Below are 13,006 nucleotides of genomic sequence, written 5' to 3' on the forward strand. Positions count from 1 at the left end.
AGAGCACAGCAGTTCAGGCAGCATCCAAGTAGCTTCGAAATCGACGTTTCGGTCAAAAGCCATTCATCAGGAATCAGAGATCATACTGGAGGAGAAAGTGAGGACTGCAGATGCTGGAGATCAGAGCTGAAAATGTGTTGCTGGAAAAGCGCAGCAGGTCAGGCAGCATCCAAGGAGCAGGAGAATCGACATTTTGGGCATCAGCCCTTCTTCAGGAATGAGGAAAGTGTGTCCAGCAGGCTAAGATAAAAGGTAGGGAGGAGGGACTTGAGGGAGGCAGGTTGGGAATGCAATAGGTGGAGGGAGGTCAAGGTGAGGGTGATAGGCCGGAGTGGGGTGGGGGCGGAGAGGTCAGGAAGAAGATTGCAGGTTAGGAAGGCGGCGCTGAGTTTGAGGGATTTGACTGAGACAAGGTGGGGGGAGGGGAAATGAGGAAACTGGAGAAATCTGAGTTCATCCCTTGTAGTTGGAGGGTTCCCAGGCGGAAGATGAGGCGCTCTTCCTCCAACCATCGTGTTGCCATGGTCTGGCGATGGAGGAGTCCAAGGACCTGCATGTCCTTGGTGGAGTGGGAGGGGGAGTTGAAGTGTTGAGCTACGGGGTGGTTGGGCTGGGTGTCCCAGAGGTGTTCTCTGAAACATTCCGCAAGTAGGCGGCCTGTCTCCCCAATATAGAGGAGGCCACATCAGGTGCAGCGGATGCAATAGATGATGTGTGTGGAGGTGCAGGTGAATTTGTGGCGGATATGGAAGTGTCCCTTGGGGCCTTGGAGGGAGGTAAGGGGGGAGGTGTGGGCGCAAGTTTTGCATTTCTTGCGGTTACAGGGGAAGGTGCCGGGAGTGGAGGTTGGGTTGGTGGACGGTGTGGACCTGACGAGGGAGTCACGGAGGGACTGGTCTTTTCGGAATGCTGATAGGGGAGGGGAAGGAAATATGTCCCTCCCTCCACTTATAGCATTCCCAACGCCCCTCCCCCAAGTCCCTCCTCCCTACCTTTTATCTTAGCCTGCTGGACACACTTTCCTCATTCCTGAAGAAGGGCTGATGCCTGAAACGTCGATTCTCCTGTTCCTTGGATGCTGCCTGACCTGCTGTGCTTTTCTAGCAACACATTTTCAGCTCAGAGATCATACTGTCAGGATTACCTGAATGATTGGGATAAAGGTATCCCATTCATGTTGTTTGCCATTAGAGATGCCCCAAATGAATCTACTCTGTTCACTCCCTTCGAGTTAATATTCCATCATGAAATCAGAGGCCCTTTGAAATTAATTAACAAAAAACTGTTATCTGGCTTTTGCCAATTCCTCATGATCATTATGGTGCATTTCCAATACTCTTGCAGGCTGCTGAGGAAGCAGAGACATAGGCAAACCAGCATTGGAAAGCTGCAGCAGGGACTGTTAGTGTGTGCAGACAGCAACCCAGCTCATGGACCAAGCTGCATCTCAGGGCTACTCACTTGGTCTGTTAGCCCTTGTTCACTTAGCACCTGTCTGCATGCTCACTCAATCAGTGCTTAGCCTTTGCTTGCTTTGCTATACCAATTTGTGCAGTTATAGGACAAGACACCTTGCCTGACCGGTCACTCCATTGGGGACAAGCATCTTGCTTTATGGCAGTGTGTTATGTCAGTCTCACAGCAATACCATGTGCCAACAATATACATAGCAAACACAATGTATGTGGCATCAAGCAGGGTGTTTAAAATGAAGCAGCAATATAAACAGACCTACGTATGGTCCTGGGTGCAGGCCTGTGTGATCCCGAATCTCTAGCCATTCTAATGCATTGATCAGGGTTTGCAGTGACCAATGTCTCAAAGTCTTAGCAGAGTAGTCCACCCTGAAGGCTCCCTGCCTCCATTTCTGATGAAGGATTTTGCCAGAAACGTCGATACCAGTCCCCGATACCAGTCCAGGGGATTAGTAGGGTTCAGGCATCCGATGACAGTGTTCTCAGTCAAAGGATCAGTGTCTCTGCAGTCCAGGGAGTGGATTATGGTCTGTCCTTGGGAAATTGATAGTCAATAGGAGACAGACCAGGGTTAGGTGATTGAGAAGATGTACAGCCATAAGTCATGCATCTAGTTACTTCATGTCCAGGGTTGTCCTGTTATGTCGTTTGAGGGGGTGAGCCACAGCCAGCCTGCCATATCCATCCAGAGGAATTAAGGGGAAAGGAGGATAGTGAGTGGACATGGGTCCACTGCCAAGTTATTGGGGTCTGCAGGAAACAGTGACAATTGAGAAACGGGGGGAGGAGAAGCATGGGACAGCATGTACATTATCTGCAAGAGAGAAGACGGTAAAGAATGGATTGGAAGGGATTCATTTGGAAGATGCATTCCTCCATGGTCAAGAAGAAGGGAATAGTGTATGACTGTACCTACCATAGTCACCTCATATGCCAGAGACTGGAGAAAAATGGACCGGTGCAGCCTCAAATAGGCAGGTCAAGTGATGTCATGGAAAGGCGCAAAGCCGATGAGGATTTCTGGAAGGGCTAGCAGGAAAGGGATTTGGATTTTTGGAGACTCAGAAACAAGTTGAGGTGGAGGCTACAAGCCACTTGCCTTCCATTAAGTTGAAAATGGAAGTGTGTAATGGAGAAGAAAATAACTATGACAATACTTGGAGTGGGTGACGTTAAGTGTCTCGACCATGGGGAGGCTGCAAGATCTACTGATGTGAGGATTTTTTAAATGAATCAGCACTATTAAACCGACCTACGTATGGTACAGGGTGCAGGCCTGTGTGATCCCAAATCTCTAGCCATTCTAATACATTGATCAGGGTTTGCAGTGAACCTTTTGACCCAGACATTGCTGACCAATTCATTCACACCAACACTTCTAAACAGAGGCAAAGGGAAATAACTAGGATGTTGTAGGGCAAAGCTAATGGTGTCTGCACACCCAAGCCAAGCAAGCATCTTGTCCCTCTTCCTTCTCAATGCTGCAGCAGGCTCTCAACACAGAAATTGATCAATGATACATTCACTCTGGCTGTGGGGTTCATGCTGGAACAGCTATAATTGATACTACTCAGAGACACAAAGAACCAAATGTAAGGTTAAAGCTGTGCTATTTATAAAAACAAAATGCCACGTAATGCACAGTCCAGTACAACCTCGGTTATCCAAACATCAATTATCCGAATTTCCAATTATCCGAACAATTTCTCAAGGCCCCAATGCTTGGATAAACAGTGTTATCCGAACATTCGATTATCCAAACAAAATACTCCCCGCCCATGCCGTTTGGATAATTGAGGTTGCCCTGTACATTGTCACTGGTGCCACCAAAGTGCCCTCAATAAGTCTTCCTCTCCCTGCCACTGCCTCTTAGGGTACTCCCTGGCTTTGTGGCTGGGGTGAAGGGAGCCTGTTAGCCCAGAAGGTTTGGTCACGTGACCCCTGAGGTATTTGTGTCTGGCTGAGCTAGACATGGTGAGGGCCTTCTTTACAGAGACACGAGCTTCCAAGGTTCAGACAAGGCAGGCAGAGCTTATTCCCTATAACTCTCCACCGCTGTATCTCCTTCTTTGATCAAGCTTTTGGTCATCTTCTCTAATATGTCCTTATGTCATTCAGTGATATATCTTGTTTTATAATCCTCCTGTGAAGCAGTATGTGGCTTTGTATAATTTGTTGTTGCAGTATTGAGTCAGATGTGGGATTTTTAACTGGTTTTTAATACAATCATTCTCTCTACTACCCCCAACAGCCAACTCCTGTGTCTAAATTCATCTTGGGATACCTCGGAGCAGTCACCAGCGCAGTCTCAATAGCAGTAAGTAATTTTGATATCTCTGTAAGTCCAATATGTTCTATCAGATTTCTGCAGTCATAGAACACAACAGCTATAGATAATTCATTTTTGTTTGATTGCCTCATAACCCTTGATTCCCTACTGATTAAAAATCTACCTCGGTCTTCGCCCCCTGTGAACAAGGGGGGAAATCTCCTTTCATTTATGTTATGTGTTGTAGAAGTTTTGGAACTTGCAGTTTTAAACCTATACAAACTATTTATGGTTTTCACTCGGCTCGCTATGAGTGGGGTTCTTCCTCCCGGGGGGCGGTCACAGACTGTTTTGGACGATCATAGCTTGCCAATCATTTAAATGGTGCACATGGAATATTAGGGGGAGTCACTCACCAATTAAGAGAAAAAAAGATACTGTCAAGCCTTATAAAAGAGAGGGTCGATGTAGCCTTGTTACAAGAAACACATTTAACCGATAAGGAACATTGAAGTTGCAACAGGGAGGATTCGGCCAGGTATTTTTCTCATCCTTTAATTTGAAAAGTAGAGGAGTTGCTAACCTCATCCGGAAGGACCTCCCATTTCAAATGCTATGCTAAATTAAGGATGAGTGCTGGTGATTCATAATTCTTAAAGCTTTATTACATGGAGAGGATTATGGGATTCTGAATGTATATTGTCCCCAGCACATCTCCTTAAATTCTTAACAGATGCACTTTCTAGATTGCTAGCCCCTGGGGTCCGTCATACAATTATAGGGGGAGACTTTAATCGTATTATTGACCCCGAGGTGGACAGGATGCCTAGGGGTCTTCTGGGTATGTCTCCGCAATCCAGGCAGTTGGTGGACCTGAACAGGGAATGGGGTTGGTGGACATGTGGAGATGTCTTCACCCCGAAGGTAGAGATTTTACCTTTTCTTCTAATCCACATAAGTGCTGCACTAGAATTGACATGCTTTTTGTCCCATTGACCTTTTTGAACTCGGTGCTGTCTTGCAGAATAGGGAACATAGCCATTTCTGATCATGCGGCAGTGTACATGGAGGTGGCGGGACAGGCTTCCGGCACTGGCATGTGGACCCCTTCCTCCTGAAAGATAGCATGTTTATGGAGTGTTTTTCGTGGGAGTTTAAAATCTTTTGGGATATTAATTTAGGTATGGCCAGTAATCCATTGCTGCTGTGGGAGATTGCTAAGACCTATGCACGGGGTTTGATTATTTCTTACTCTGCGACTCGGAAGCGACTGAGGGGAGAACAACAACATTTCCTCGAGGCTCACCTGAAGACAGCTGAGTTAGTATACTTTGACAGACCATCTATAACTAAATTGCAGCGGATTATAGCCCTTAGGGCTACTTTGAATGCTGCACTCACCCAAACAGCAAAGAGGGAAATCTCTTTTGCAAAACAGAGATTATTTGAGTACGATGATAAACCGGGTAGATATCTACCGTACTTGGCCAGAAAGAAGAATCGCCCCCAATCTATCACATCCATCATAGAGAGTGCTGGTACTCTTACTTGCAATACTAAAAGGATTAATGTAGCATTTAGAAAGTTTTATTTTGTGCTGAACCGGTCGGAGGACTGTGAGGTCAGAATGATGAAGCTGGAATCCTTTTTTAGGATCCTGGACCTTCCGGGTGTAACCTCAGAGCAGGTGTCCTTTCTGAATGCCCCGCTGACAATTCAGGAAGTACAGGAGGCAGTGAGACTGCTCCTGAGTGGTAAAGCGCCCAGACCAGATGGATTTCAAAGTGAGTTTTATAAGGAGTTTATTGATTTCCTGGCTGGGCCACTATTGGATATGTACAATTATTCATTCAGTTAGGGCTGCCTCCCATTTTCTTTGAGAGAGGCAAATATTTCTTTTATTCTTAAGAAAGGAAAATCCCCAGAGGATTGCACTTTGTATAGGCCCACATCAATGCTGAACATGGATTTTAAAATCCTGCCGAAAATGCTGGTGTTAAGGCTGGAGAGGGTATTGCCTTTTATTGTAAATGAGGATCAGACGGGTTTTATTAAGGGTCATAGGTCTGCTAACAATATTAGAAGAGTACTAAATATGGTCCAGTTTTACCAGCAAGGAGCGATTCCAGGTTGGTAGTCTTCCTGGATGAGGAGAAAGCGTTTGATGGGGTGGAATGGCTGTACCTCCTTTACATTATGGAACAGTTTGGTCTTGGAGACGTTTTTGCCAAATTGGTGGCAGTGTTGTATAGTGACCCAAAAGCAGCGGTTCTCACTAATAGTATACGGTCAGATAGGTTTAGTGTCGGCAGAGGCTGCCATCAAGGGTGCCCTCTCTCACCACTATTATTTACATTGGTGAGTGAGCCACTGACGGAAGCCGTCTGGATGGAACCCAATAAAACTGCTGCCGAGGTAGGGTCAGGCAGGCATAAAATTACCCTCTATCCAGATGACGTCCTTTTCTTTTTAACTGATCCAATGACATCTGTGGCCTGCTTAATACAAGTGATTAATCTATTTGGTTTGTTTTCAGAATTTAAAATTAATTTCACGAAGTCAGAGGGCATGCCTGTGGGGGGCCATGCTAGTATATCCAAGTTTGGGGATGGAACCCGTTTCCCCTTTCGGTGGTCATGGGAGTGGGGTTTCTGTATTTAGCTATTTTTATCACCCCAGTCTTCAATCAATTATATAAAGCCAATTATGTGAAATTGCTAGAGAAGATAAGGCAGGACCTTCGGCGCTGGGAAGATCTTCCAATATCTTAGTTGGGCAGAATAGCTCTGGTTAAAATGAATGTTCTTCCTTATTAATATACCCCATGCGAATGCTCCCTTTGATGCTGCCAAAGTAAACACTGCACAGACTTTACAGTTGGCTCGGATCTTTTATCTAGTGTCATAGGTGGCCTCTTTTAAGCTGGATACATTGCAGCTTCCGCAGGAGTGGGGGTGTATAGATTTTCCAGACTTTAAGAAATACCAATTGAATTTTTTACTATCCTGTGTGGCTGAATGGGCCTGTCAGGACCTGCAATCAATCTGGTTGGACATTGAGGCTCCCAGACAAAATGTTCCCTCATTAATTTGTTGTTTATGGACAAAAGGTGGCTCGGTGGCTCAGTGGTTAGCACTGCAGCCTCACAGCAGCAGGGTCCCAGGGTTGATTCCAGCCTCAGGCGACTGTCCGTGTGGAGTTTGCACGTTCTCCCAGTGGCTGCATGAGTTTCCTCTGGGTACTCCGGTTTTCTCCCACAGTCCAAAGATGTGCCGGTTAGGTGAATTTGCCATGCTAAATTGCCCATAGTGTTAGGTGCATTCGTCAGAGGGAAATGGGTCTGGGTGGGTTACTCTTCGGAAGACCGGTGTGGACTAGTTGGGCTTAAAGGCCTGTTTCCACACTGTAGGGAATCTAATCTAATCTAAAAAAATGAGAATTGTTATGGACCACTGCAAAAACCCGATTGTCCTAAACACAGTTAAAGAATGGAGAATGATGTGGTAGGGCGAGGGCAATTTACAAAAAAATTTTCCCTTTCACTCCCACAGTGAGCATGTTGGGATTCCAGCCGGGGTTAAACTCTGGGAGTCCAGAGGAATCTCCTGTTCGGGAGATCTATTTGACAGGGAGGTCATGATGTCCTTCGAGCAGCTGAGTCAGAAGTTCGAGCTACCTAGGAGAGATCTCTCTCATTACTTCCATGTTAGAGACCTCATACAAAAATAGACTACATTAATGGCTAGTCCCTACAAGTCAGACATGGAGAGGAGAGTGCACTAGTCTACGGGTGCCCTCTCTGTTAGCACTCTCTTATTAGGAAGTAATGTTTTGAAAGACATTGAACAGCTATGTTGAACCTGGACTAAGAATTGGGGGTGGAAATCTCGTCAGAGATGTGGGAGGATATCTGGGAAAATGTGAGGATGTTCACAATTTGCAATAGGACCCAGGCTATTCAACTGAAGGTACTCCACAGGGCTCACTTGGCACCGGAATGGCTTGCGAAATTTAAGGCAGGCTTGTCTCCAAAGTGCCCCAAGTGTAAAATGGAGGTTGGCACTCTTACTCATTGCTTGTGGTCATGCCACAAACTTCGCAGGTATTGGGATGCCATAGTGAGTATTTTGGAAGAGGTTTTGGGAACTGAGGTTAAGTTGGATCCGGTGTCCCTCCTTTTGGATCTTCCAAATCTTCCCTCTTTGTATGCGCGTGGGAAGAAATTGTTTAATATTCTTTCATTCTGTGCGAGGAAGACTATTCTAATGAGCTGGGTGTCAGAGAATCCCTCGAGACTCTCGAGCTGGCGTAGGTTAGTCATGGAACACATCCCCCTGGACTTCCTCACGAATATGGTCCACCAGAAAACGGAATTGTTTCACAGAACATGGCGGCCCTTTTTGAATTATATTGATGCAGACTTATTGCCTATATGTTTAGGGCCTTTGTGTAGCCATGAGGGTTGTGTCTGTCGGTCTGGGGACCCCTTTGGGGAAGAATCCTGAACAAATACGGGTTTACTTACTATTGCTCCCAGTGGTGGGGAGCTTCGGTGAGATTGCACTGCGTGTAGTAATTTAATTGAATATAATTTAAGTTACCTTGCTATAACTTGGTTTAATTTATTTTGTTTATTTATTTTTCTTCTTTTTCAATGGTTATTTATTGAATTGTAGTTTTTGTAGAGGTTTTGTTTTTTTTTCGTGTTCCAACAGTTTGTGGTGTAGAGTAGCAGTTTGTTTCCTATTATTGTTATTATGTAATAAAGTTGTCACACTATTTTGTAATTTTGTAAAAAACTTAAAATCTTTCTTTTCAATGAAAATACTTAGAAAAAAAAATCTACCTCGGCCTTGAGTATACTTAGGGCCCAATCTCGACAGCCTCCTTTAGTAAAGAATTCCACAGATTGATTACCCTCTGAGAGAAATAAAATCCTCCTTATCTCTGTCTTAAAGGACATCTTCTAACTGTGATATTATGTCCCCTTATCCTAGACTGTCCCACAAATGGCAACAATCCCTCCTTTTTAACTCTGCAAAGTCCCCTAAGAATCCCATATGTATCACTGAGGTTTCCTCCCATTTTTCTAAGCGTCAATGAGTGCAAGCCAAACCCACTCATAAGAAAATCCCTCCTTACCTAGGATTGAGTAAACATTTTCCAGATTGCCTCCAATGCTAATATATCTTTCTTCCCTATTTAATACTTCATTTTCTTTGAAATAAAGCCCTATATTCCGTTTGCCTTCCCTATTACCAGCTGAACTTGGATGCCAGTTTTTTTTATGATTTATGCACAGGCATCCCTAAAACCTTCTATCGTGTAGCATTCTGTGGTCTTTCCTAATTTAAATTATATTCAGTTCTTCTAGTCATCCTGCTAAGATGTATAACTTCACATTTTTCAGATCATAACCCACCTGTCAGGTTTTTGCCCATTTGCTTAACCTGTCTATATTCCTTCTTCACGCCATCCTCACCACTTAGAACGTAAGAAGTAGGAACAGGAGTAGGGAATTCAGCCCCACAAGCCTGCTGTTCAATATGATCATGACTGATCTCATCTCAGTCTCAACTCCACTTTAGTCCTCATTCCCATTACAAATCTGTTTATCTTCTCCATAAATTTACTAAATATCCTGGCATCCCCCATACTCTGGGTAGTGAATTCCACGATTCATGACCCTTTAAGAGGAGTAATTTCTCCTCATCGTTTTACAAACCTACCTAAAATTATAATCTCTCATTCTCGATTGACCCACAATACAAAGCATCCTCTCTATGTCTGCTTTGCCATTCCTTTTAGCATCTCATATACCTCAATCATATCAGTTATTTCTTGGATTGTTGCATCAATCTGTCAAGGAACCAACCAAGTAGCAAATTATTCTGGATTTGGTATTGTGTAATTAGGTGAGATTAATTACTGATCTTAGAGCAAGGATTCCCCAGGAAAGAATTCTAGTGTGCCAGAATTTCACTTTCAGTATGAGGACAAAAACTGGAGTCTCATACTGTATTCTGAAGTTAAGGAAAAGCAATTACATAGTCGTGATGACAGATTTTGCCCTCGTGGTTTGGGCAGGAAGAGTTAAAGGTAGGACAGTTGATGAGCGGTAGCAGATGTTTTAAGGAGAATTCAATTTCTCCCAACTAAAGTTTAGTCCAGAGAGGAAGAAAGATTGTAAAGCTAAGCAAGAAATATAAAGATACCATAAAGACAACAGCTAGTGCATTCCATATTGCAAACGCCAGTGGCTGGCTGGAAGATTGCAAAACATTTTCAGCAAAAGATTACCAAAAAAGTAATAAAAAGACTAAAGGTAAATTATGAAAGAAAACTAACGCAAAATATAAAAACGGATAGCAAAACCTTCTGTAAGAATAAAAAATTGGAAGAGAGTAGCTAAAGTGAATGCTGGTCCATTGGAGGAAGAGACTTGGGAGTTAAGATGGGGAATATGGAAATGGCAGAGTCACATAATCAATATTTTGCCTCCGGTTTCACAGTGGAGGGCACAATGCCAATAGTAACAGAAAATGCAAAAATTATAGAATGGGTGGAACTTAGAACAATCATCATCACTAGGAAAAATGTACATAGAACACGGAATGATGCAACACAGGAGCAGGCCCTTTGGTCAACCATATCTATGCTGACCATGATGCCATTCTAAACTAATCCTATCTGCCTGCACATGGCCCTTATCCCTGTATTCTCTTGCTGCTCATGTATCCGTCTAAATACCTCTTAAACTTTGCCCTCCCATCTGATTCTACCACCTTCTCTGGCAGTGCATTCGAGGCACCTAATACCTTCTGTGTAAAAACATTTTCGTCACACATTTCCTTTAAGTTTTCTGTCTCTCATTTTCAACCTATGACCCCTAATATTTGACATTTCCATTACTGGGAAAGAGCCTATCAATGCCTCTCATAATTTTACATACTTCTATCAGAGAACATAATCCAAGTTTGTCCAACCTCTAATTGTAATCCAAGTTTGCCAACCTCTAATCCAGGCAACATCCTAGGAAACTGCTTCTGCATCCTTAAAAAGCTTCCACATCCTTCCTATCAGGTGGAACTGCACACGGTACTCTAAATATGGTCTGCCCAAAGTTTCATATAGTTGCAACATGCCTTGCCAAGTTTTACACTCAGGGCACTGACCAATGAAGGCAAGCTGCTATACACCTTCTTTATCACCTTATCCACTTTTGTTGCCACTTTCAGGGAGCTATGGACTTAGACTTCAAGATCCCTCCCTATATGAATGCTCCTAACAGTTCAAATGTTTGCAGTATACTTTTCTTTTGCATTTCACCTCCCAAAAATCTGCATTAAATTATAACTCCACTCAATTTTCCAGCTGATCTATATCCTGCTACACCCTTTGATAATCTTCCTCACTGTCCACAACTTCACAAACTTTCATGCCATTTGCAACTTATTAATCAGACCACTGACATTTTCATCCAAACCATTCAGGTACATCACATACATAGAGGTCCCATCTCTGAACCTTTTGGAAGACCATTGGTCCCTGATTTCCAGTCAAGAATCCCTCTACAATTACCCTCTGTCTTATATAGCCAAGCTGTTTTTGCATCCAACTTGCCGACTCACCCTGAATTCCTGTGGTTAATTCTTCTGAACCAGACTACCATGAGGCACCTTGTCAAATGCTTTTGTAAAGTCCATGTAGACAACATCCATTGCCTTGCCTCAATCAACTTTATCACTTCCTCAAAAAACTCGATCAGATTTGTGGGACAAGAATTCCCCTGCATAAAGTTGTGCTGACTATTCGTAAAAAAATCATTCTTCTCCAAATACAAGTAAATCTTGTCCCAAAGAATCTTCTCCACTAATTTCCCTACCACTGATGTATCACCAGCTTATAATTCCTGGATCACCACTGTTGTCCTTCCTGAACGAAGGAAGAATATTGGCAGTTCTCCAGTCTTCTGGAACTTAGTCTGTAGCTAAAAATGATAGAAAGATCTATGTCAAAGCCCCAGCAATCTCCTGCCTTGCTTCCTTCAGTATTGTGTGATAGATCCCATCAGGCCCTGGGGACTTATCAACCTTAATGTTTTTCAAGATACCCAGCACCTCCTCCTTAATATTGACTTGCCTTTACCACTGAGCAAATCTTTGGAATTGAAAGCAGACAAGTTCTCGGAGTCTAATGGCCTACATCCTAGAGTCTCAAAGGATGTGGTAGCAGAGATAGTGGAGAGATAGCTTTTAATCGTCCAAAAATTCCCTGGATGTAGTGAAGGTTCCAGTAGATTGGAAACATGCTAATATAATGGCCCTTATTCAAAAAGGGAGAGAGGCAGAAAGTAGGGAACTTTAGACCAGCTAGTGTATTATCAAGGAAACAACAACAGGACATTCAGAAAGTCAAAGTGCAATCATCATAGTCAGCATGGTTTTATGAAGGTATATCATGTTCGACTAATTTGCTAGGGTTCTTTGAAAATATAACAAGCAAAGTTGATAGCGAGAATCTGATAAATGAGATATATCTGGACTTCCAGAAGGAATTTTTATAACATGCCACACAAAAGATTAATAGACAAGGTCAGATCATATGGGGTTGGGGTAATTTATTAGCTTGGATAGACAATTGCCTAACCAGCAGAAAGCAGAATAACTTTGAAGGCGCGGCAATATATTTCAAAGTCAGAATGGAGAATGTCTTGGTGTCAAGCTTATAAACTGCATTCATCCAAAACAAATGGAGAGTATTCCACCACACTCCACATTTGTGCTTTGTAATTGGTGGATAAACCTTGGGACTTAGGAGGCGAGTTACACACCAGAAACTTCCTAGGTCATTTCAGAGGGCAATTAACTCATTGTTCTGAGTCTGGAGTCACATATAGGCTAAACAGACATGGAGAACAGATTTGCTTCTGTAAAATTATTAGTGAATTAGATAGGTTTTGAAGACAAACAACAATGGTTCCATGGTCATGCTTATGGAAACGTGCTTTTATTTATTGAATTCAAATTCCACCAGCTCCATGGTGTGCCCAGAGGAATGGTGTGGGCCTCTGGAACATTAATCCAGTGACAATACCACAATTATCTCCTCTGTGGGCCTTACAGCCTCACAGTCTGACAGAAGTCCAATCTGAAAGCACAACAGGGAATCTTTTACTTCAGTTAATGCTATAAAACCCACTCTGTGTTAGGTGAATGGTGTGCCACACACAAAAGATTGTTTTGTCAGTTTTGATTGCTGT

The 13,006-nt window shown here is 43.3% G+C and overlaps 1 protein-coding gene across 1 annotated transcript in view; it reads left to right on the forward strand.

Moving 5' to 3' along the window:
• The window catches only part of LOC140481584 (sideroflexin-5-like), a 327,308-nt gene that overhangs the window by 154,651 nt on the left and 159,651 nt on the right, over positions 1 to 13,006 (forward strand). The window contains exon 9 of the mRNA XM_072578021.1: positions 3,727 to 3,792. Within this exon, the coding sequence (XP_072434122.1) occupies positions 3,727 to 3,792 (66 nt within the window). The remainder of the gene's footprint in view (positions 1 to 3,726; positions 3,793 to 13,006) is intronic.

The sequence above is a fragment of the Chiloscyllium punctatum genome, chromosome 1 (assembly GCF_047496795.1).
Source record: "Chiloscyllium punctatum isolate Juve2018m chromosome 1, sChiPun1.3, whole genome shotgun sequence".
Classification (NCBI taxonomy): Eukaryota; Metazoa; Chordata; class Chondrichthyes; order Orectolobiformes; family Hemiscylliidae; genus Chiloscyllium; species Chiloscyllium punctatum.